A 26652-nucleotide genomic window follows, 5' to 3' on the forward strand; every position below is an offset into this window, starting at 1 on the left:
CCAGTAGCCTTTGTTTTTCAGAGCAGCTTTAGGTTCACAGCAAAAGTGAGCAGAAAGTACAGAGTTCCTATATATCCTCTGCCCACACCATGCACAGTCTCCTCCAATCAACATCCTGCACCAGAGTGGTATGTTTGTCACAACTGATGAACCTACGTTGACACAACATTAACACTCAAAGTCCATAGTTTATATTAGGGTTTATTCTTGGTGTTGTACATCCTATGGCTTTTGACATGTTTAATGATATGTATCCACCATTATAGCATCATTCAGATTAGCTCTACCGTACTAAAAATCCTCTGTGCTAAGTCTATTCATCCCTTCCCCACCCTCTACCCTTGACATCCACTGATCTTTTCACTGTCTCCACAGTTTTGTCTTTTCCAGAATATCATACAGTTCAAATCACACAGTATTTAACCTTTTCAAATTGGCTTCTTTCACTTAATAAAATACATTTAAGGTTCCTCCATGTCCTTTCATGGCTTGACAGCTCATTTCTTTTACACACTGAATGATATTCCATTGTCTGTCCCAGTTTCCATTCACCTACTACTGTAGGACATTTTGGTTGTTCCCAAATTTTGGCAATTATGAATGAAGCTGTTATAAACATCCACTCTTTAGCTCTTTCAATCAACATACTTTATTCAATCGATTTCAAGTGTGTGCTATCTTTCATATATGAAAGTATGGCTAATGATCCACTCTTAGCAGTAAAGCTGGCATCTGGAGTGCTTATCTATGTGCATTCTCTCACTCAATTCACTTTTCACAAAGAAACTTGCTTTGTTAAAATGCACATACCATGCAGTGGCTCCAGATATGGTTTTATATTGTAACAATCCCTTATCTGTGACTCTGAAATCTAAAAAGCTCTGAAAATTGTAAGCAACAAACAGTAATTGATGACTGAATTGATGTGAGGCTATTTAGAATCTTTCCAACCTAGTGTGAATATTTTCTTGTTTTGCTACAAAAATATTAATGTGTTTATCATGAGGTGCTGCCTCAGATACCAAAAGAGTACTAAATAATATACTCAATATGCACTATATTTGTTTCCTAAAATCTGAAAGGTTTTAAATTTTGAAACATACCTAGCCCCAAGGATTTCAGTAAGTAGGAAGGAAAAAAACAGCTGTAATTGGTTCTTAAGGGAATTAAATTAATGAACATGGTTTCACATACATCAGGTTCTAAGAATTAAGAAAAATGGCAGCATAGGTACAAATTCCTAAACAGGTTTAAGAAATAAAATGAAGGAGAGTGTATTTCCCAAGTTGATTTCTTTGGGAAAATCTAGCAGATTTAAGGAAAAACAAGAAAAGGCATACCCATAAGTCTTAATCTCAAGGGATGTGGAAATTCGGCATCAATTTCTGTTCTTAGCAATTCTTTAGCAATAGCAAATATTTCTTCTGCAGTAGAAACAACAGATGAAACCGTAGATGCACGAGTTTTTACTTCAAAGTTTACATTCTTCAGTTTAATGGTAACAGTTCTACCCTATAACCAACAGAATGCATTGTTATATATGGTTTTCTAACTTCTAGAAAAAAGTTATTTTGTAGATTAGAAAAAAATAAAAAATATCTCTTAGATACACATAATATAAAAGTATAATCAATTATTTATGAAACGTGTTAATGAAATCTGTCAAAAGGAACAACTGAAATATATAAGTAATCTAAAAATTCCATTTTAGCCAATAACTATTACTCTCCTACCCAAATGAATTTTTATAAAAGAACTTTTTACATAAAAGGCAACATTAACTGATCACTTTTCTTTTTACTAAATCTCTTTTAGAATTCAGTACCTAAAAAGAGAGGAAAAAAGCTTCTTAAAGGGGTCTCCACTGAAAAGGTCTTGTAGACAGCTCACACTTATTATGTGTCTACTATATGCCAGATACTATGTTAACCCATCTACATGTAAGAACTCCCTTTACAGTTATTGTTTAATGGGTGCAGAATTTCAGTTTGGGATAATGAAAAAGTTCTGGAGATTAAGAGTGGTGATGGTTGCACCATGTGAATGAACTTAATGCCACAGAAATGTAACTTAAAAATGGTTAAAATGGTAAATTATATGTTACGTATATTTTACTACCTCCTGGAAGTTCTGAGAGTGGGCTGACTTACTGACTCACTTCCAAAGAATAGAGTATGGAAAGGGAAAAATAGTAACTACACAGTGGAGAAGCCTAGCAAACACTAACTTAATCAGGTGGCAAAGGTTAGTATCACTTTTGATATCTTGTGGCTATCATATACCTTGAAAGGATGTAATGAGGACATTTCACCTCTGGTATTCTTTCTAAAAATCCATAACCCTGGTCTAATCATAAGAAAAACATCAGCCAAACCTAGATGGAAAGACACCCTGCAGGATACCTGGCCAACGCTCCTTAAGACCTCAAGGTCATGAAAAACAAGGAAATACTGAGAAACTGTTACAGATTAGAGGAGATAAGGAGACAAGACAACTAAATGCAATGTGGTTCCCTAGACTGAATCCTGGAACAGAAAAAGGACATTAATGGAAAAACAGGTAAAATCCAAATAATGTCTGGAGTTTAGTTAATAGCAATGTGCTAATGTCAGTTTCTTAGCTTTGACAAATGTACTACGACAATATGGCTAAAATAATATATTAATGAGGGAAACTGGGTATATCAGAACTCTCTATATTATCTATACTACTTTTCTGTATATCTGAAATGATTTTAAAATTACAGGTTATTAAAAAAATTTTAAATCAACTCTCTTTATACTCAAGTTATGATAGAGAAGGATTATAAGAAATATATAGGGGAGGACAGTGGAAAAAAGAGAGATATACAGATATCCCATTCTTTGTAATAACCTTTGTTGTTTTCTGTTCTTTATTTTTTTGTAATAACCTTTGAATACTTTTGTATTATACTTTGTAATAACTTCACCTCTGGTTTCAGAATTTGGAAAAATACTAAATATGGATTGTTGTGAGCAAAGATCATAAAATAGAGATTTAAAACCTCTGGGTTTTGTTCTCAATGTGTTAAACAACCTGGAACTAGGGCCTTGAAACAAAATGCGTATTCTAGAAAGTCTACCCAAGAAAAACATCAAAGGATGGTTGGAAAGATACTTATAATAGGTAAATATAGATCTATGGAAATCCTTACCTTTGCCTTATTCTCTAATGTCAATATAACTCTGATTTTGAACTTATTCAAATGTACTCCTGAAATAGGATAAATTCTGGAATTATACTGGAGCCAGCCCACCCCCGTAAGTTGCTTCTTCATCTAATCATCTTATCATAGGCCTCAATTACAGGTCAGAATCGAATTTGTCTCTACTGTGGATAGGAATAATCCTTTCTAAGGTTTCTCAGTTTGTACTCAAATGCAAAACCTAACTATTCCTTTAAAGTAGCATTTTATTATTAAAAAAATTTTTTAACTAAGACCACTACATCAAAATAAAGTACCTTTAGTCCTTCTTTCTGCAGATCTTGAGCAAGTTCACTGCAAAGTTCCTGGCACAAGCTATATTGTTCTTCTGGTTTACTTACCTCACTGAATGTCCTAGAAAAACAAAAATGATTTTGGTGCACAGAATAAACTATAGTTCAGGATAATTTAGGAGTGATATAGTATGTTTAAAGCCTAGCATCAAGTTATATTTTCTGCAGTACAAAATAAAGTTTTCAGATGAACTGAGATATAATTAAGTAAAAACATCTAAAATCTACCTAAATAATGGAAGATCATTTGTAGTTAAACTGATTACCAAAGGTGCATTTGCTTTATCTAAAATATTTTTTAAAAAGTTGATTAAAGTCTGATATATCACATCAATAAGAGAAAGTATAAAAACCATATGATCATTTCGATAGATGCAGAAAAGGCATTTCACAAAGTATAACAACCATTCATGATAAAACCCCCCAACATAATAAAGGCCTTATATGAAAAACCCACAGCTAACATCATACTCAACTGGGAAAAACTGAGAGCCTTTCCTTTAAGGTCAGGAACAAGACAAGGACATCCACTCTCACCACTCTTATTCAACATAGTACTAGAAGTGCCAGCCACAGCAATTAGACAACATAAAGAAATTAAAGGCATCCAAAGTGGTAAGAAGTAAAACTTTCATGATTTAACATGATATTACATATAGAAAACCCAAAATTCCACCAAAAAACTACTAGAACTGATAAATGAATTCGTAAGGTCACAGGATACAAAATCAATGTACAGAAATCCATTGCATTTCTATACACTAATTATTAAACAACAGAAAGAGAAATTAAGAAAACAATTGCATTTGCAATTGCACCAAAAACAATAAAATACCTAGGAATAAACTTAACCAAACAAGTGAAAGACCTGTACTCTGAAAACTACACAACATTGATAAAAGAAATTAAGATGACACAAATGGAAAGACATTCCATGCTCATGGCTGGAAGAACAAATATTGTTAAAATGTCTACACTACCCAAGCAATCTACAGATTAAATCCAATCTCTATCAAAATACCAACAGCACTCTTAACTATTGCGAACAAACTGGGTTGCTAGAGGGGGATGGGTGGGAGTCGGGTAACTGGGTGATGGACATTAAGAAGGAGCACTCGATGTAATGAGCACTGGGTGTTATATGCAACTGAAGAATCATTAAATACTACCCCTGAAACTAATAATACACTATATGTTAACTCGAATTTCAATAAAATCTAAAAAAAAAATACCAAGAGCATTTTTCACAGAACTAGAACAAACCAACCTAAAATTTGTATGGAACCACAAAAGGCCCCAAATAGCCAAAGCAATCTTCAAAAAGCAAAGCAAAGTAAAGCTGGAGGTATCACAATTCCAGATTTCAAAATATACTACAAAGCTATGGTAATCAAAACAGTATGGTAGCGGTAAAAAAATAAACACACAGATCAATGCAACAGAATAGAAAGCCCAGAGATAAACCCACAATTACATGGCCAATTAATCTTTAACAAAGGAGGCAAGATTATACAATGGGAAAAAGACAGTCTCTTCAACAAAGAGTGTTGGGAAAATTGAAACTGGACTATGTTGTTACATCACACACAAAAATAAACTCAAAAAGAATTAAGGACTTTATGTGAGACCTGAAACTATTAAAATCCTAGAAGAGAGCACAGCCTGTAATTTCTCTGACATCACTCATAACATCTTTCTAGATATGTCTACCAAGGCAAGGGAAACAAAAGCAAAAATAAACTACTGCGACTGCATCAAAATAAAAAGGCTTTGCACAGCAAAGGAAACAACCAACAAAATCAAAAGATACCCTATGGAATGGGAGAAGATATTTGCAAATGACATGTCCGATAGAGGGTTAGTGTCCAAAATATATAAAGAACGAGACAACTCAACACCAAAAAAACAAATAATCCAATTAAAAAATAGGCAAAAGACATGGACAGACATTTCTCCACAGAATACACACAACTGGCCAACAGACACATGAAAGATGCTCAACATCACTCATCAGGGAAATGCAAATCAAAACTATAATGAGATATCACCTCATACCTGTCAGAATGGCTAAAATTAAAGAATCAAGAAACAAGTGTTGACAAGGATGTGGAGGAAAAGGAACTCTCTTGCACTGTTGGTGAGAATGCAAACTGGTGCAGCCACTGTGGAAAAACAGTATGGAAGTTCCTCAAAAAATTAAAAATAGAACTACCCTATGATCCAGTAATCACACTACTGGGTATTTACCCAAAGAATTTGAAAACACTAATTTGAAGGGATATATGCACCCTTAAGTTTGCTGCAGCATTATTTGCAATAGCCGAATTATGGAAGCAGGCCAAGTGTTCCTCGATTGATGAATGGATAAAGAAGATGTGTTATATAGGGGCGCCTGGGTGGTGCAGTTGTTAAGTGTCTGCCCTTGGCTCAGAGCGTGATCACAGTGTTCTGGGATCGAGCCCCAAATCAGGTTTCTCCACTGGGAGCCTGCTTCTTTCCTCTCCTACTCCCCCTGCTTGTGTTCCCTCTCTCGCTGGCTGTCTCTCTCTCTCAGTGTCAAATAAATAAATAAACTCTTTAAAAAAAAAAAAGATGTGTTATATAAATATATATATAATTTTATTCAGCCATAAGAAAGAATGAAATCTTGCCATTTGCAAAGACATGGAGGGATCTAGAGATATAATGCTAAGGAAAATAAGTCAGTCAGAGGAAGAAATAAGTCAGTCAGAGGAAGCCAAATACCATATGATTTCACTCATCTGTGGAATTTAAGAAACAAAACAAAGGAAAAAAAAAGACAACAAAAAAACAGACTCTTAACTACAGAGAACAAACAGATGGTTACCAGAGGGGAGGTGGGTGAGGGGAACGGGTGAATAGGTGATGGGGACTAAGAGTACACTTATCTTGAAGAGCACTGTGTAATATATAGAACTGCTGAATCACTATATTGTATACTTGAAACTAATATAACACTGTATGTTAACTACACTGCAATTTTTTTTAAAAAGTTGATTGGAGTCACCAACATATGACAATGCCCTCAGAACTTACAACACATTATGGTATATGTGTATATAGACTGCTACAGAGGGTTATCTTAAGAAAGTATATATGACAACATTATTCTAATTATTGTACATATATCTTTTGGAATAGAAATATCTTCAAGTAGATGTAAGGGCATGGTTCCTGGCACCTATGCAGAGGTGTCCAATAGACAACTGGAATTGGAGGGCTGGTATGATTAAATGCAGAAATTTGAATTCATCTGCACAAGAGTATTGAAAGAAGGCAAGAGGTCATTTTAACATAAAAGAGGAGGATGCTAAAGAGAAATCAAGGCAATGAGTAAAAAGCCCTGAGCAGATGACTATTCAGTGAAGAGTCCTTCTAACTCTAACTCCAGCTACCCAGTTCTCCTCCAACCAATGTTTCCAGCTTCCTATTCATTTAAATTTCTCCAGAATATTCTTTGTATAAGCAAACAAGCAAACATTTCCCCCACATTTTTAACATAAACAATAGAATATTAGACACATTGTTTAGCACCTTCTTTTCTCAATTCATCCTGGTGAGAGTTCCCTATGAATAAATAATTCCCTCATTTTTATACAGCAGCCTAATATTCTAATTTTTAAAGATGTAAGATCATTTAACCAATCCTCTATTTTTGGATATTTAAGTTACTTTCTATTTTTTGTTATCATAAAAAAAATATAACAATAACCTTACATACTTGTAAAATATCATGTGATTACATGTGTGGAATGAATTCCTAGAAAAAGAGCTGTGGGACCAAAGTACATGTGTATCTGTGAGTTTAACAGACATTGCCGAAATGCTTGCCCCCTGTGGTAGTCAAAATAACGGCCCCCAAAGATGTACAAATCCTAACATCTTGGAACCTAGTACATTACATGATAAAAATGACTTTGCAGACATCATTAAATTAAGATGGAGAGATTATCCTAAATTGTCCAGGTGGGTCCAATGTAATCCCAAGGGTCCTTATAAGAAGACAGGAGGGTGAGTCAGAGAAAGACAAGATGCTGGGTTTGAAATGGAGGATGGGGCCATCAGTCAAAGAACACAAGCAGCCTCTAAAAGCTTTTGGTAAGAAAATGGATCCATCCCCAGAGACTTTAGAAGGCTTGCAACCCTGCCAACACCTTAATTTTAGGACTCCTGATTCAGAACTGAAAGAGAATAAATTTATGTTGTTTTAAGCCACTAAATCTGTGGCAATATGTTATAGGACCAAAAAACAACAACAACAAAAAAAAAAAACTAGTATACTCCCCCCAGAGTTTATAGCTATTTCACTCCCATAGTCTGGCCAATAGAGCATCTTTGCCAACCCATTGGTGAAAAAGGCTATCTTGAGAACCTTCAATCTGCATTTCTTAAATTATAAAAAAGACTGGGAATATTATCAATGTTTCAAGAGGCATTTGTACTTCCTTCTTTGTTAACTATTTAGATCTATTGGTTTGCTGACCCTTTCTCCCCCCAAACTTTTTTTTTAAGTTTTTATTTAAATTCCAGTTAGTTAACATACAGTGTAATACTACTTTCAGGTGTATAATATAGTGATCATCACTTCCATACAACACCTGATGCTCATCACAAGTGCCTTCCTTAATCCCCATCACCTATTTCACCCATCCCCTCACCCACTTCCCCTCTGGTAACCATTAGTTTGTTCTCTAGAGTGAAGAGTCTGTTTCTTGGTTCGCCCCCTCCCTCTTTTTTTCCCTATGCTTGTTTTTGTTTCTTAAATTCCACATATGAGTGAAATCATATGGTATTTGTCTTTTTCTGACTGACTTATTTCACTTAGCATAATACTATCTAGAGCCATCCACGTCACTGTAAATGTTAAGATTTCATTCTTTTTGATGGCTGAGTAATATTCCACAGTATATGTTTACCACCTCTTCTCTATCCATTTATCAGTCAATGGACATTTTGGCTGTTGCCATAATTTGGCTACTGTAGATAATGCTGCTATAAACATTGGGGTGCATGTATCCCTTTGAATTAGTATTTTTGTATTCTTTGGATAAATAACCAGTAGTGTAATTGCTGGATAGTAGGGTAGCTCTAGTTTAAACTTTTTGAGGAACTTCCACACTGTTTTGTAGAGTGGCTGCACCAGTTTGCATTCCCACCAACACTGTAAGAGGGTTCCCCTTTCTCTGCATCCTCACCAACATCTGTTGTTTCTTGTGTTGTTGATTTAGCCATTCTGACAGGTGTAAGGTGGTATCTCATTGTGGTTTTGATTTGTATTTTCCTGATGAGGAGTGATGTTGATCAACTTTTCATGTGTGTTGGCCATGTGTGTATCTTCTTTGCAAAAATACTATCTTCTGCCCATTTTTTAATTAGAGTATTAATTTTTTGAGTGTTGAGTTGTATCAGTTCTTTATATATTTTGGATACTAACCCTTTATTGGATATGTCATTTGCAAATATCTTTCCCATTCCGTTGGCCCTTTCTTAAATTAACTAATATTAATACACTAGTATACTAAGTAATGTTCTCTATAACAAAAGACAAAACGGAAGAAAAAAATTCATTAAGTAGGACAGTACTATCTCACTTTTAGAATCTTTCCCCCCCCCTTTTCCTTTGATTGCTTTTATGTAAATCACAGCCTAAAACAGCAATGTTTATCAAAGTCATTTACTGAGTATGTTGTCTTGTAAAACTCATTCAGCCTTTCTGATAAAAAGTAATATATGTGAGGGGTTCCTGGCTGGCTCAGGTGGGAAAGCATGGGCTCTTGATCTCAGGGTCATGAGTTTGAGCCCCACTCTGGGTGTAGAGGTTACTAAAAAAATAAATAAACTTGGAAAAAAAAATATGTGAAAAAGGAACACAACCTTGTACTAGAACAGTGGTTCTGAAACATCTAGTGGGATTCTGGTGTTTGGAGGAGATAATTCAGGGACTTTTCACACAATGACATATTTCTGAAAACAATAAAGTCTCAACAAGATTTCATTTGTCTTCCAAACAAGATTGTAAACCACTGAGCTATGTCCCCTCCAAGCTCTCTTTCATCAATATCTTACTATTTGACCTCTATGTGCATTCACCAACATTTGAAGAGTTTCAGGAAGAATTTCTGTGGTCTCTTCTTAACTTTCCCAAATAACTGCTCATAATTTTCCTTATAAACGAGGCTAGAAATTAAGATTTAGAATCCTAAAATGATTGGTTTTTGCGGAATAGGAAGAAACCAACATTAAAAGAAAAACACACACACACAACCAACTGTCGCTAAGTTTTTTCCCCACAGAGAGCATAGCAAGCAAAGATAATAAAGCATTGTACTGGAGTATTTACTTTAGTAGCGTCAACTACTGAAAAATGTTTTTGGTTTTCAAACAGATTTTTCTATTTCAGTGATATTTTACTAAAAATTAAAAATTAGTTTAAAATAACATGAATTATGAACAATTAATAATAACAAAACATTACCTCTCAACACTCATGCTTTTCCTTTCTCCATCCCTTGAAATGAAAGAAAGAAAAAAAAAGTTTGTTTTGCTTTTTCAAAGAAGACTCAGTTCTTTTTAGTCAACCAAAATGATTTAACATATCAATTACCATTTAAAGATCTCTTTAATTTTTTTGGTTAAAATTTATACACCATGAAGAACAGTGAGTTTTTAAAATCTCAAAATAAAACTATTAACAAAAAATACAGATAGATGCTAATATGACTATATGTATAATGGATCATCTAAATCTATCAAAGAGAACAAATGTGAAAATAGGTTATTATAAACTGCTTCTACTAAAAGTATGAATATAAAAACCATGACTTATAAAAACCAATAAGAGTTAGTAGCATAATGGCTTGCAGTTATACAATATGATTAAATATCAGTTACCTAGTTTTTGCCCTAGTATACTAACTGTGCTCTCCTACAGCTATTTATTATTCATTTATCCAGTCTATAGAGCCTCAGTTGGAATTTGGACACAGCAATAGGATGGTGATTCGGAATCTGAACCATCTAGTTGGCTGAATTCTAGCTGTTCCATTAGAAGTAGTTGAAACTAAAAAGCTGAAATGACATACAGACTATTCATTTTCCATATATTCAATGAACCTATTAGGAATAATGTACTGTTCTAGGCACTGGGTACACAGTTATGACCAAAACAGACCAAGTTCTTATCCTTAAAAAACATATGTCTTACTGGAGGGAGACAAACAAATATAGAAGTAAATGTGGAGTATGTCAGAAGGTAAGAAGTATTATAGATAAAAAAATAAAGCAGAATTGGGGAATAGAGAATGTACATAGAAGGGAAAGGAGGTTTGCTATTTTACATTATTATAAACTACCTATGAATTTCACTTCAAAGCATTACCTGCATCTTTAAATACCACAGATTAATATATGCTATGTTATATCATGAACTATATTGTTTTCAAGCACTATGGAAATAAAAAAAGAGGATAATTCCTGGTTTAAAGAAAAAAAGTTTATTTCCCATTACCTCCAAATACTAGATTATTTATAGTAGTGATTTCCTTCTCTGATCTTTTCATTATATCCACTCAAGATCAAAGTCAGCTAACTATGAGCTTAAGAACGAGGAAATGGGGGCGCCTGGGTGGCTCAGTTGGTTAAGCGGCTGCCTTCAGCTCAGGTCATTATCCCAGGGTCCTGGGATCAAGCGCTGCATCTGGCTCCCTGCTCAGCAAGGAGCCTGCTTCTCCCTCTCCCTCTCCCTCTGTCACTCCCCCTGCTTGTGTTCTTTCGAGCATGCTCTCTCTCTGTGTCAAATAATTAAAATCTTAAAAAAAAAAAGAATGAGGAGCACGGACAAATGAGAAAAGCAGTACCTGAATCTCTGTAAGGTTTAGCAGGTTTAATTATTTTATCAAACTTATTTCATATGCCTCCTCAGTAATCTTACTGCTTTCCTTAGTTTAAGTATAAGAATATAAAGGAATTATTTTGGGGGCAGGCTGACAGGATGATGAGAAAATTATAAAAATAGTGCCCCATGTTAATTCCCATTCTTTTAAAAAATTACCTTCTTTTTACCCACTCCCAACAGTGTACTCTTCTAGCTCCAGGATATTTCTTTTTAAGACTGAGATGAAAGAGTGGTGGGGAAGAATCACAGGACCTCTCCTCCAGCTATTTCCTCTTCTCCGATATCTTCGGATGGCTTGCCCCTTCAGGTCCCTGCCTCTGGATCATGGCTGCCAATCCCCACTCTTACTCTCCAAGTCATTTTCTAGTCCCTTACTCTGACTTACTTTCTTCATTTGTTTATTTGGTTACTTCCTACTTGCCACACTATTCTGTAAACTCCATGAAGGCAAGAGTTTGTCTTATTTTCTACTGTTCTTCCCAGTGCCTAGAACAGAACCTAAGGAAGTAAGCAGTCAGTATTGAATGAATCAGTCAATTATTTACAAGTCTTGAAAAAGAAAAATATAGTTGTTAGTTCATTAAGGCTTTCAAAGAATCATTAAATCTCCTTGCTGAAGGGGTAAATTCTGGAATATAAGCTACTTTTCTTTCCTCAACAATCAGACCACCATTAGTCTTATGTTCTGAACAAAAAACAAGGCAGGTACAGAAAAGAAAGTACTTATCATTCTTCTTGTCTATCTAAACCAACTGCTGTAGCCAACAGCCAAAGAGTGATTCTTTGTTACTCTTTTCCTTTCCTCCTACCTGCACTCTTTGGATTCTAATTCAAAAATTATATACCTGAATGAACTAGCCTAAAAAAATTTTAAACATATTATCCTATAGGGGCGCCTGGGTGACACAGTCAGTTGAACATCTGACTCTTGGTTTCAGGTCAGGTTGTGATCTCGGAGTCCTGGGAGCAAGCCCTGCATTAGGCTCTGTGCTCTATGGGGTCTGCTTGAAATTCTCTCTCCCTCTGCCCCTCCCACTTTCTCTCTCTGGAATAAATAAATAAATCTTTATAAACAAAGAAAAAAACATGTTATCCTACAGCCTCCATGTCAATGGTTAAAATTGTTATTTCAGCAAATGATGAAGAAAAAAACAGAATGCCTATACATATAGATACCTTTCCAGGTGTGTTGAACCTAGACCCAGGGAAATATGAAGGAAATGATGCCAAGATGTTTCAGAGAAAAGAAGAGAAAGCAATGCCCTCTGTTGGTAGAGTTCTGTACAAGTAATAATTCCAAGCGCCTTTAACATTTTCTCTGTAACTTTTCCTATTCCAGAAACCTAGAAAAGAGTCAATATTTATCATTAATACAGTTTTTACATTAAGGCAAGAACAGATATTTAATCTCATTATACCTTTTATAACTAATAAAAGGTATGAGTAATGTGACCGTCTTCACAAGTCATGCAAGAAAACTACTTTATTTCTGGGCACTTATCCTAAACTAGTGTTGCATGGAAATTTGAAATTTGAAATTTCACAAAATTTTAAAAAGCATTTAAGAGGCACATAAGTGACTTGGTCAGTTAAACACCTGCCTTCAGCTCAGGTCATGATCCCAGGGTCCTGGGATCGAGCCCCACGTCGGTCTCCCTGCTCAGCGGGGAGCCTGCTTCTCCCTCTCCTTCTGCCCCTATCCCCTGCTCGTGCTCACTCTCTCTCTCAAATAAACAAATAAAATCTTTAAAAAAAATTTAAAAAAGAGTTCTATGGTCATAGAAACTTGGAAAATGGTAGAATAAGCAAATCTAAAATAAGCTTTTTACTGTAAAACTTATGAATCTTTAATATAATACTATCTGTTTTTACCCACTAAGGCTGGTATGTTCAGTTCTTTGACCCCAGAACCTTTTTTTAATGGAATAGCTATTCATATCTTGAAAAACACAATGGAAAACACTGCTTTATAGCTATATCTTATATATCCTAAACTACTCCGTGATCATATATTCTCTGATATAGCCTTTCTTCTAGGCATTGAAAAATGGTTAAATTCACTCCTGTATGTGATATGAGAAAATCAAGCCCCAGAACATTAGAGTGTAGTGCAATTATTGTTTTAAAAAAACCATGTATGCAGAAAAATCTATAAGCTGTAAAAAATAATAAAACACACCCTTTCTATAATCCCTGAGGGATCATTTTACCATTTTAAAGACAGTAATGTATTTTGGGGTTTTTTTTTCATTTGGTCAAAAAAATTAAATTTCTAAATCTCTCTGAAGTATCATACCTATCAGTCTGATGGCAATTTAGACTTTAGGACCTAGATAGTACATTAAGTTACAGCTGAAAGGACTCTTACAAGTATTCTTCTTATTTCTGTTCTTCCTGGCAGAGGTATACTTAAAAGTCTTTCATCTATTACTTTCTTAAAACTTTTTGGCAAACAATCTTCCTAAACCTCAATTTTAGGATTTCATAGAAAGATTTCTTCAAATCCAAACTCAATCATCCGTTACACTTCTTGCTTCTTATCTACTGTTCAAACACTTTTCAGCAAAGAATGATTACTACCATCCTAAGTACTATCTCTTCAGAATATATATATACTTGTTTTTAATTGTAGTTTATATTTAAATATAAATAAAATTATATTTATAAAAACAAAATTTCTACAAATTTTATACAAAATCTCACCTTTCTAATGGGTAAGTTCTTGATGAAGTCCATCACAGCTTGTCTGTTGGGGAGAATTTGGTATTGTCCATTTGGTTTATTCTTATCACTGCATACTTTTGCTAACATTGTATTTGGGGCAATCCCTTGAAAGAAGAACACTCTGATGACTCAAAGAAGTTGACACATGTCATTTAAAAATATGAGATGACAATACAGAAATGGTGAGTGCAAAAAGTCTGAAATGATGTGGAATGGCACTTTAAAAATAACATGTGATAACTACCTATCTCCCCAGGGCTCAATATGATTTTAGGAAAAGAAATTATATTAGTTATCGTGATAGCAGAAATGAGGAATATTTAAATCTCTGTGGTATTTTGAAGTTTAAGAGTAATTCTGAGTTTATTTAAGTGGTATTATTAGTTTACAGACTATCTTTAGTTGCAATACAGCAATGACTTATAGAAAAGATCCAGAATATAATTTAGGATGGATGTTCACTCTTTGAAAAGGCCTTTTGTATAGATTAGCCACATAAAGAAAAAAAAAATCAAAGATTCTGAGTTGCATTATATTTAAAACAATGATAATAAAATATATGCTCTCTTTTTATGTTATTCACAAAGCAAATTAGTACTTTTCAGAAAGGTTTTTAAAATTTCTAGGAGACACAATGATTAAGATAATTTGAAATAGGTATATACAAATATAATCATTAAATGATTCATTTCAATTTTTATATACATCCTACTAAAATTTGTTACTTATTCTCAAACTTTGGTACAGAAAAAAAGACTAACCTAATCATAATGATAATTTAGGGTCCTCATGATGAGTATCAGTTTCTATGCTAGGACACACTGATACCCTCCCTCATGGGTTACTGACATTTGTAAAGCGCTTTTTCCCTTCGCTAGCTGGTCCGAGATTGCCACGTTGCTGGTTAGGGTTTCTTCTATCTCCTACTTTGTGGTCACCTGGGCTCTCTCTCCTGCACTGTAATCCTGAACAGGGCTGAAGCCTTCAAAGGGAAAACTAATAAAGTATTAAGCACTAAGCCAATTAAAATATATTGTATGCTTTAAAAAGGATAGCCACATGAGATTTATTATAGTTTTTTTCTTTGGGCTTATAGGCTTTTCTGCTTAATTCCAATTTACCTGCAGGTTCACAGTATTCTAAATAGGTAAAGTCATTAGACATTGAATCAAAAAGGATAAGTAAAACATTACTATATGCTTCATAACGAGAAAATACTAATATTACAGTTGAATTAGCCAGTCTGAAAATTTTAACTATGGTAGCCACCAAATCACTTTTAAGTACCTGCACTGGCTGTCAGTGTTGTTTTTTGCTCAATTCTGAAACGAATTTCCTTTACCACTTCTTCAGCTGATGTGCCAAAAACAATAGAATTTTGGAGCATTTGAGGATTACTCTGTTCTTCGGAGTTCACTTGTAAAGGAATTCCTTGGGGGTGCAAACCAGGAGGACTATCATCAAAAAGTAGTGGAGACATGGATCGTTCATGCTCACTCAGCTCATGAGCTTCTTTTCCTGGTTTCTCTAAATTATAAACAGGAACAGTAATTATCTTCATTTTAAGAAGTAACATACTTCGTAAATGAGGTTTCCCTACATTCTTTCTAAAGACAAAACAAATCTAGTTTAGTTTTGTTTCTAAATGCCAAGATCAGAAATGTTATTTATATTTCTTTGTTTAACAAAGAAAATACTGATTCTAAGTTTTTCTTAAAAGGAATATTATCTATTTCCATAGTATACATTTAAAGAGGAAACATCCGATACACATGAATTTGTGTATCTTACCTAAATTAACTGAAACCTAGAACTGGGCCTAGAGTCGAAAGAACGAAAGAACGAAAGAAAGAACGAAAGAAAGAACGAAAGAAAGAACGAAAGAAAGAACGAAAGAAAGAAAGAAAGAAAGAAAGAAAGAAAGAAAGGAAGGAAGGAAGAAAGAAAGAAGGAGAGGGAGGGAGGGAGGGAGGGAGGGAGGAAGAAAAGAAAAGAAAGAAAGCCTTTCTTCCTTTACCCATTAAATCAGAATTTAGGAATGAGGAAAAAGGCATTAAGCAATCAAGAATAATTATGCCTGAGAAATAAATTTTGTTTTTAAAGGGGAAAAAAACCTTAAATTTTCTTCATTCATGGAAGAAACTTTTCAGATGTTAAAATACTCTCCATTTTCTTCTTTTAAAAATGCTTATTTTGATTTTGACCTGCCTATGTATAGCGTATCACTTTCACTGAGGGCACGTTTGAAATAAATAGTAGTTACTTCTGGAAGTTATACTTCTTTAAATATACAAATTCTTAAAGTCCGATTAGATTAACTATAATATTATCAGTTGGCTACAACCTAATATTACTATTAAAAAATAAAGTAAAAATACTAATCTGGTTTTTACCTCATTTTATTTGCATTTTTCAGAACTGGACTGTAAAATATATTTAAATCTCTCCCAATACTAAGAATGTCCTCATGAACAAATCCATTAACGATTACTTTCTGGGCTTAATGGAAGAGAAATGCAATTTAAATGTATTTATAAAAATTAAGATTAACAACAGGACTTTCTGCTCTGATTTCATAATTTTATTACATATAAATGTTTTCCAAATTGAGATAAATGCAGAGCCAAAAATTAAATTACTAGTTTCAAGACACATATAAATGCATATTATTTTAAAAATGAACTAGGCCTTTTAAGGAGGATTTTCTAAAGATAATATAAATAATATGACAAACACCAGATTAGTTTCAAATTATAAAGCACTTAATATGAATTCAGCTACAGACAGATGTTTTCCAAATCTGAATTCCCAGGCCATATATGAAATAAGCCTTATTTTCAAACTTAATATTAGCTATTATTTAGGTGCTTCAGTTACTTTCATTTTCCATATTCTGGTTTTAAAATGCAGAGCATCGGGGTTCCTGGGTGGCTCAGTCGGTTAAGCATCTGCCTTCACCTCAAAAGTCATGATCCCAGGGTCCTGGGATTCACCCCCTCTCCTTCTGCCTGCAGCTCCCCCTGCTTGTGCTCTCTCTCTCTGTCAAACAAATAAATAAAATCTTTAAGAAAAAATAAAATGCAGAGCATTTCAGAAAGCATTATGGCTGTGGCACAGTTGAAATGGTATCTACCTGGCCCCCTTTTCCCCATCTGGATGGGTAAAAGTCAAGGTAAAGAGAGCTGCAGAAAAACTACAAACCAAGTAAGGTAACTGTCACATTCTTAAGACCCTTCTGCAGAGTTACCCCGTGTTTTGCACCTCATGAGTCCATCACAGTACCCTTAGGTGGGTCATTGATAGAACGCTAGAGTAGGAAGCAAAGCATGCTGCCTTCAGGTTCCATCCTTGTTAGAGCAGCGGCTGAATGGCCCAGTTACCTATTATTCAATCTGTCTACTTCTCTGTTCGGCCTGGCTATACAACTAATGCTAAAGTAGTTTCTTATTTGCTTTCTGAAAAAAAAAATCTTTATAATCCCCATAACTGAGGTGATCAGAGTACAAAACTAAGGTTTCAGGTGAGAGCTTAAAGTATATGGTATTTCAGTTTCTTACGTCACCTCCTGCTCACCATCCAGATTTATATGGCAGAATAAACATAAAATAATAATTATTATTTTATTTGTTTACAGACAAAGTAGTTAGCAATACTTTTCCAAAGACTGCACGTTTCAGAAAAGCGGCAAACAGCAGAAAAATGTCTTGGATTTCAGAGGAAGATATATCAATCACCTGCCATGGCTCCAACTCGCTGTTGCCAGCTCCCCATGGCATAATGTGAAATCAGATATGCTGAAAAGTCCAGCCCAGAGGGATTTATATATGAGGGGAAAAAAGTTAAAACTACTTAAATTGCTTAAAAATATGAAATACAGAGTAATTAAATATCCTCCAAGTGAGTTTGCATGTAGTGTAATAAATGAAAAGAACATTAGTAGAGAATGAAAATATTTACCTAGTTACAATGCAATTTTTTAAAACATATTGTGAACATAACTGTTATAGGAGATCCTCAGGGAGATGCTCTGATATAACCATAAAATGGCTCCCCCACCATCTCTTGTGAAAAGTAAGAAAATAAATGGATATGTAAAACAAACTGACATCAGGTTTTATGTGCCTCTTCCCCCAAACAATAAAGATATACTATAGAAACTCTTTTGCTCTAAGGCTCTGTGTCCAGGAATGATGCTTGTTTACTATTTAATGTTTCTATTAAAGAGAGAGACCTGTTCCTTAGAGTTCTAAATAAGGTAGTGAAGTTGTGATTTGTTGTCCACACTAAACCTGCTCCAAAGATGTGAGCCCCAAACAATTTAAGAGTTAGAATGTTACGCCATCAAAGATCCACCATTTTTGCCTCAGGAAAAGTTACAAGCATGTTTCCCCACCACTGGCTGTCCCCACCTGAAGAAGTCAATGAGTTGTGTACATGAAATACAGCTGTGGGCTGTGAGCAAACCCTCTGTTTCTACCTTTTCATCCAGGTGAACGTTGCTCAGGGGTCCAGGACAGCTAAGATATTTGAAGTAATCATACCTCTGACAGAGCGATGAAAGCAGTATGTGTAATATCTACATGTTCTTTGGCATTATTTTGGATGAGTAACAAAGGGATCATTCAAAAAAAAAAAAAAAACCTTGGGGTCATGAAACTTCTATATCAGTGTATATAAAAGAATCGCAATAAGGTCTAAGGCAAAGAAGAGAGTTGGGAGTCATTAATTTTGGCAAGGTTGAAAACAGTCATAATCACCATATAACCGATTATAGATCATTTTGAAAATGAGAGGGAAAAAACCCCACCCAATGTTTTGATATGTTCGAGGCTAATTTTTAAAAATCGAATTTCTTTTAACAGCTACAACAAAAGGCCACCTTAAATAGATAAACTCAGATTCAACACGATCCAACCCCTTCTTAGTTAGATCTTCAGAAAAGAACTGCTAAGAAATTACTTTGTTCAGGGGCTCTGCACATTCTTAAACTTTAGAGATTTAACAATCTCATTTGGTTTAAAAGTGATTTAAACCAATCTCTTTGGTGTAAAAGTTACAAATTTAACTTAGAAATTCCACTGGTATACTTTAAGTTTCTGATTTTTCATTTTTAATAGTTTTTTCATAATAAAGGTATATCTAGTTCTACCACCTATGCACGCTAATAAGTTAACTGGGTTAATTCAAAAGGCTTTTTGTTTTTTAGTTTGATCATTCTAATAAATTGCTTACCATTTTCTAGAGAGTTCCCTGTTTTGATGAAATACTTCCTTTTGTCCTCAGGCCAATTTTGTCTTTCCTGTAAGTGCTTTGTTATATTCAAGTAGGCTTCATCAAGACTCATGGCCATAAAATTGGGATCATAATCAGCAAGTATTTCCTTAACCTTCAAAAGGAACAAAATGGTTTAAATTTTGCTGCCATAGCAAAGCCTGTAATATAATGGCTGATAAGAAACATTAATATTCTTACTTTGCAACTATAGTAAAAATTCTGCAATCAATAACTCACGGATTTAGGGAATAAATAATTTATTGCTACCACAAGTTTGTCCAAATTCTCTTTTGCATTAAAATAGATCATGAAGGCAGAAGACCATGAAACAGCTTCATTTGATACAATCTCGATTCAGCCACCTTTATGTAATTATAATAAATGATTCAAATAAATCTCAGACATTATTCTGGTAGGTACAGAAAAAATGGTTAAGTAACATAATTTTAAGTAACTGGTCAAAAGTAGAAGTGGGAACATAGGATCCTGCTCCCCCTCACCTTTTTTGTTTATTTTAAAAAGGAATAATCTTTTTTTTTTTTTTTTAAGTAGTATCCACACCCAGCATGCAGCCCAAAGCGGAGCTGGAACTCATAACCCTAAGATCAAGGCCTGAGCCAAAATCAAAAGTTTGACATTTAACCAATTGAGCCACCTAGGTGCCCCTAAAAAGGAAAAATCTTACATAAAAGTACTATGTTGCTTTAGAAAGTAGTTCTATTTTAATTAATTATAATAGGCACATAAAACTCCACTCAAAACATACACCAATGCATGTATACATTCAGAAAACAAAGCTCAATTATCGAGATCTGGAATGGAAAAGATGATAAAATCTACACTGGAAGTCTGTGACTATATTAAACGATGGGGAAAATTCTGGAGCTGCATCTTGAGATAAATAAAGAGATCGGAATTTCCATATGATTCCAGAAATGCCGTTTATGTAAGATAGTTTTATTACATGAAACTATGAAATTTTTTAACCACTGAAGTATTAACTGAAATTGGAGGAAATGGTTGCCAAAATAATATCTACATATTTGAAAAATGTTAATTGTTGAATTATGCTATCCTTCCATCTAGTATTTAAAATCTGTCTGCAGTATCATGAGAAAACCTTTTTTGAAGTTTTATAAAATAAAGCTTTTTAGCTTAATTTAATTATGAATAGCTGAGTCAAAAGTAATTTTAGAAAATGGTGGTATAAAACTTGGCCAAGCTTTACTCAGAGAGTACCTTAATTAGCTTTGTTCTTCTGGAAGAAACCAGTTTTATAATGTACTCAAATGGAATCTTTCTAGTGAAAACGAAACTCTGGAAAGTCTGTAGTTGGCAGCCAACTAAGATTATTCTGAATGAGAAGTACTCCCTAGAGACATGGAGTACTCACTAACTTCCTTTTCATAGGATACTGCTTGAAGAACAAAAATAGACATGTTCCAGCAAAATTCAAGCACTTAGGCTTCCAACAGTTAAAGCTGTTCCATTCTTTTGGATAAAATAAAAATGGCTTTCTTTAAACTTTTAAACAAAGTCACACATATTAATATAGAGTCAGTGAATTTGTGTTGTAGTTCGTTCACACATAAGAACCCATTTGCTATCTGCAAATAAACTAGTTAGATCCTGCTCAAATTTGAGAGAGATTTCTCCAATTTCTGTAAGTAACTAGACAGAAGAGAACTCAAAACAATTTAGCTCTCGTTATCATACTGTCTGAACTTTTACTAAGTTAAAGCAGGACTCAAAAAAATTCCTTCTTACAAGGTGTGTGAAGGATTTTCAAGCTTATTGAAAGCCCATAATATTTATGGTTAGCATTTTATCTCTTTCTCATTAGGAACACAGTATAAAAGACAAGCAGTAACCACATGTGAACGTGCTTCCTCCTTTTCCACCACCTTTTCAGAGATAGGCAAAAAGCACTTGCTGCCACAGACTGTTTCTGAAAGAATGAAAAACAGAATTTTTTTAAAAATTTGGGGTGGTGTACCATTCCAATTGGGGGAGGTTTCATTTCTCGAGTACATGAGGTGGAATAGAAATAAGAGGAGCGAATCTGAAGATCCTGATCTACACGATCAAATGGTAGTAAGTGCTAGGCCATAGTTTTTTAAGGGTTTCAATTCGGACGGGGGTCTTTAACGCAATGAATTTTACTGCAGTAGTCTGGAACTGTTCGATGTAGCATTCTAAAATTTTAATTTATGATTTATGTTTTAGCACTAGTCCAGTTAGTCCAGTTATGAAAAACAGAGAAAATGGCAATTTTTCGTGTATGATAGTTTAGGCAATTTTACTGAATAATCAAATCTTTATATTTCAGAGATCCTTTTCAAAGCAAGATTCCCTTTTCTCCTTGATTATCAGTCTCTTGAACATTAAAGGCTCATAAGCATCTTCATTAGATTGTGGGGCAAGGAAAACAGTTAATCAAAATAAAGGAATTTCATTACTGTTTAAAAACATTTGATAAAAAATTTGTTCACAAAAGAGATTGAAATTAATGACATGCATAGATTATGTAAATTATAAATATAAGGTGATTCTAGAAAAAAATGTATATTGCACATTAAGAAAAAACAGCTAAAGTTAATATAGATTATAATTAAGGCAATTCAAAGTATTCCACGTAGATAAGAATTTCTAAACGGATGAAAAAATATGTTGAAGAGCAAAGATCTGGGAAATAGAAGGGTGTACTTTGTATATTCAGCTCAGTTTTCAATATATGACCTGGAGAAGTGATAGGAGGTAAGACTTAAAGGGATAAACTAAGGCCGAATTCTGATGTGCTAAGGCAATTTGGACTTGACTCTGTAGGTGACAGGAATCAGTAAAAGGCTATAAGCAAGAGTGCTCCATCAGACTTACCTCTGTACTCACAGCTCGGTATTTGTCAAAGTTTGGGGGCACAATAATAAGTTGTGGGCAGAGTCTTTTAGCAATAAATCCTGGCATGGCTGCGCGAACACCAAACCTCCTTGCGTAGTAATTTGAAGTAGACTGAAAGAAAACAGACCACATGGGAAAAAGAATACAAACCTAAATGGACACACCAATCAAAGCATTCATAAGAAACACATTACTGATGTGCATTTTCAAGTCAAGGACATTTTTTTATAGGCCACAGTCTGGAATCAAGCTTTGACTTTATCCTATTATGGTATTATGATACCATGACCCTCTCTCTCACTGCTGTCTCCATATTTATGTGATACCTGGTAATAAACAAGACTAACGAAAAGGTTCTCTTACAGTGCCAATAATTAAACTTCATTGCTTCTAAGGCATACCTGTAATATAGTATATATCAAAGTTTGGATGATAGTGGGTGATATTACATTATAAAGTAATGTTATAGTATAAATAGTATGGATGTTTCATGAAAGTAACAGTATAGAAAGTAATAGCATGGTATAATAGTATAGATTTGGAATTTTTAGTATTTGGGGTTTTGAAATTTTTCATTCAGAACAAAGGCAAAGGTTCTATTATATACAGTCAGCCAAATTAAATATCAAAAAATGAAGTGATGAAAGCTTAAAAGAACCTTTAAAATTACATTTTATTTAAGGCTTAAATATCCTTTTTGGTGAAAACATTTTCAGTAGGAGATGGAACTAAAAAATTATGAAACTAAAAAAGGAGAACATTACTTTTAAATCCTGTTGATGATGATACCACAGTATCATTTATAAAAAAAAATTATCACAAATGAAATCTTTGAAAGCTCAAGTGAGAATTCAAAGAAATGTAAAAACAGAATCTATCACATGAAGGGATTACTTCAAAATAGTATCAATTTGCCATTAGTGGCTTTCAAATGGCATTAAAAAAATCTTGATAGTACTCAAAACTTTGCTAATCTTTGATCAGTATCCTGGAAGAGAAAATGCAGATAGCACTAGAAAGACAAATCAATGTTTTAAATATAAGTAAGTCTAATGGAATGGATACGAAAGCTAGGTCTGTAGTAAATCTGGAACAAAACTTATGATATGACTTCCTTTACCTTTTAGGTTTGTGGTAGATTGTAAATCATAGCCACAATGCTTTATACTTTCTTCTATCTAAGCGTGGGTTCTAGTCCTTCATACCAAGTAACTTGCACTGTGACTTGTTTTGATCAGAAGAATGTAAGGGAGTGACATTACGTGAGTCTTGAAGCCTAGGCATTATGAAGTCTGTAACTTCAGCCTTTGCTCCCTTGGGGATCCAGCAACTATGTAAAGATCTTGGGTTAAATTGCTAAATGACGATGTACCACGTGGAGAGGGGAAGCTGAAAGGCTAAGTGTTAATGAAGCCATTTCAGCTCCTCCAGCCCCAGCTAACTAACTGGAGCCAACCCAGGTAAAGTTATCCCCATTATACTCTGCTCAAATTACAGAATCATGAGCAAATAAATGGTTAGCCACCAAGTACTTAAAGGGGTTTGTTATGCAGCAATAAATAACTGCTATGTTCCAACTATGAGTGCTAACTTAAAACATTTTGAAGATCTACCAAATTATCCAAAAAAGAATTCTAACTGTAATAGACTGAAATAATCAAACATGCACCACCACTACCATTAATTTGCAAATACACTTTCATGAATTTAATAGAACAAAAGCAATTATATTTCAAATCTCATTAGAAATGAAGTCTGTTAGTTGAGCATACAAAAGGGGTAATCTTTGTTTAAATATGGCAAATAATCATTTTGAATTTGGAAATAATAACCAATTTTTAGGAGGATATAATTCATAGGAAGGAAAATATTTATCAGATCTAGCAGTGGATTTAGCTTTAAAATATATGTACATATGCAAACATAGATAATTTCACATAAATATATGGTGATATATATTCTTAATAAAGTTAAATACATTTTTTCAAATATCAGCTGATGATTTGTAGGAAAGGGGAGTAGTCTTTCAATAAACATTGCTTTGGAACCTGGATTGTTAGTTGCCTGCATACTTACAGGAGCAGAGATGATAAACAAACAGATTATAGTTTTGTAATAAAATAGTAACTCAGTAGGAATTAGGTTTATAGCTATCTAAGGCATTTGAAGGAGTTAGGAACAGGGAAGAATTTTCCTTGTTTCTCTTATATGTTTTTTAATACCAAAATCCATCTATTCCAGGTGCCATTATTAATTCCCCACACATTTTTAGCCACATATAGCTGCCCTGGTCATCTTCGCCTTCTATGGTTAGAGCAGTGATAAGGAAGAGCAACATGGTAATCAGAAAAGCAGTTTCCAAGTCATGGGAAAAACTAATTACAGTAGTAGTATAATGAAATATATTACCCTAGAACTAAGGCTGGGAAATCTTTTCTGTAAAGGTTCAGATAGTAATTACTTTGAGCTTTGCAGATCATACCGTCTCTGTTGCAGCTACTCAACTCTGCTCTTTGAACACAACAAATGAATGGGTGTGACTGTGTTTCAATAAAATTTTATTTACAAAAAAAGACTAGATTTGACCTGCAAGCCATTGCTTACAAACCTGCTTTGGAGTAACACTTCCTTTTCCAATTCCCTTTTACTGGAACAGTTACTTAAGGAAAAGTACAGCTTACAACAGAAAGATGTAATGCCACTCTACCATTCACCAGGTTTGTAACTTTGGGGAAGTTTTTAAACACCTCTCTGAGTTTTGTTTTGTTTTGGTGTGTCAAATGGAAATAAAATTTTGTTCCTCAAGAGATGTTGAAAGGATTCAGTAATTGAAGACATATAAAGCACACAGGAAAATGCCCAGCAAACTGGCAGAGCTTACTAAAGCTCTTTCATGAACCAGTAAGGCTTACTCCAATATGTTATGAAATTTCCTTTTTGTCTTTGATCTTCACCTACTTACCAACATACTCATTGATCCTACAGCAATGGGTTTATCCTTCAATTCTGGATTGTCTCTCATTTCTACAGCTGCATAGAAAGCATCCATGTCAATGTGCACTATAGTATTGCTCAGATCCCGGCTCTGTTCTAATTCCATTGCAAATCTGTCAACCTTAATTTTAAAAAAGTTAACATATTTTGAGTCAACATGCTATTGAAACTGCACCAGTCATAACAGTAATCTCACTTTTAGTAGGTATCTGTCTCTACCCGTCCATCTACCCATCCATCCACCCACCCATCCACCCACCAATCTACATATATTTGATTGTTGTTTATTCAGGCTGGTAAATTGCTTCTATTTCCATGAAGATAGGCAGTTGAATCTCAAATATCATGCCTTACCAACACTTTAATCTCTAAGTAACTCAATCACATGATGGGTACTTAATAACTATTTATTGAATAAATGAAGTATTCCAACTGATTGTATCAAATGATCCTTCTGTTTTATAAATCTGGAGACCAACTTATTGTAAATAAAAGCTTCAGTTTAGGTAAAATAAACAACTCTCATACGACTCATAACATTAATGTCTTAAAATGGAAACAAAGGAAATGTATAATAAAAGATTATATACTTCTTTGGCATATTATGTTTATGCTGAATAGTACTGCACAAGTGAATGTACCAACCATAATGTAAACATTCCCTCTGGAGAACTGCCTTTTTAAGGCTAAAATTTGGTAACTGTTACTCAATACAAATCAAAATTGAAAATTTAAGCTATAATTTATTCTTTCACGAAACTTCAATATATATGTCAAATATAACAGTGAAGAACCTTAATCTTTAAAGCACTTTTTATTTCTCTAGAGAGAAAGCATTGGATTGATAAGAAAGAAGAAAGGGAAATAGAAAGGAAGTAAAAATAACCAAAGTAGGGGAGTAAGAAAAGGGTTAATGTAACAGACATACACATTTCCAAGTGTTCCTTTTTTGTGGCCTCTACTAGAGAGGCTGAAGAAGCTAACTATGTTTCCCAGCTTTCCCTGCAGCCAAAGGTAGCTGGCTGTGTGACCATTTTGATCTATGATCACTTTGAATAAGCTGGAATACAGAAAGAGCATGGAGGAGTGGCGGGCACATGGTACAAGTTTAATGAATGTAATCTATGACTAAAGGATCAATGGATAGCTGAATAGCAAAACAATCAAAACCTGAGGGGAAAATAGCCAGATATAAGCAAGTGGGGTGAGCTCTGGAATGAAAACAATTTCTATCATGTGGCGATCCCTATAGCAGGTTTTCTCAAAAGTGGAAAGTTACAGGGGTATAATTTTGCTTTTCTCTTCTTGGACTTCAACCTTGCTTCCAT

At 34.2% G+C, this 26652-nt stretch overlaps 1 protein-coding gene across 2 annotated transcripts in view; it reads right to left on the minus strand.

Annotated features, from left to right (window-relative positions):
* POLK (DNA polymerase kappa) overlaps window positions 1-26652 on the minus strand; it is a 65045-nt gene that overhangs the window by 6692 nt on the left and 31701 nt on the right. For both annotated transcript variants that reach the window (XM_045809732.2, XM_045809733.2), the window contains 9 exons: window positions 25293-25445; window positions 22310-22441; window positions 19391-19544; window positions 15446-15685; window positions 14138-14262; window positions 12611-12777; window positions 10016-10048; window positions 3484-3580; window positions 1341-1512 (listed from right to left, as the gene is read on the minus strand). In XM_045809732.2, coding sequence (XP_045665688.1) covers window positions 1341-1512; window positions 3484-3580; window positions 10016-10048; window positions 12611-12777; window positions 14138-14262; window positions 15446-15685; window positions 19391-19544; window positions 22310-22441; window positions 25293-25445 — 1273 coding nt within the window. The remainder of the gene's footprint in view (window positions 1-1340; window positions 1513-3483; window positions 3581-10015; window positions 10049-12610; window positions 12778-14137; window positions 14263-15445; window positions 15686-19390; window positions 19545-22309; window positions 22442-25292; window positions 25446-26652) is intronic.

This window comes from Ursus americanus, chromosome 5, assembly GCF_024610735.1.
Source record: "Ursus americanus isolate L20-20 chromosome 5, mUrsAme1.1.p, whole genome shotgun sequence".
NCBI lineage: Eukaryota > Metazoa > Chordata > Mammalia > Carnivora > Ursidae > Ursus > Ursus americanus.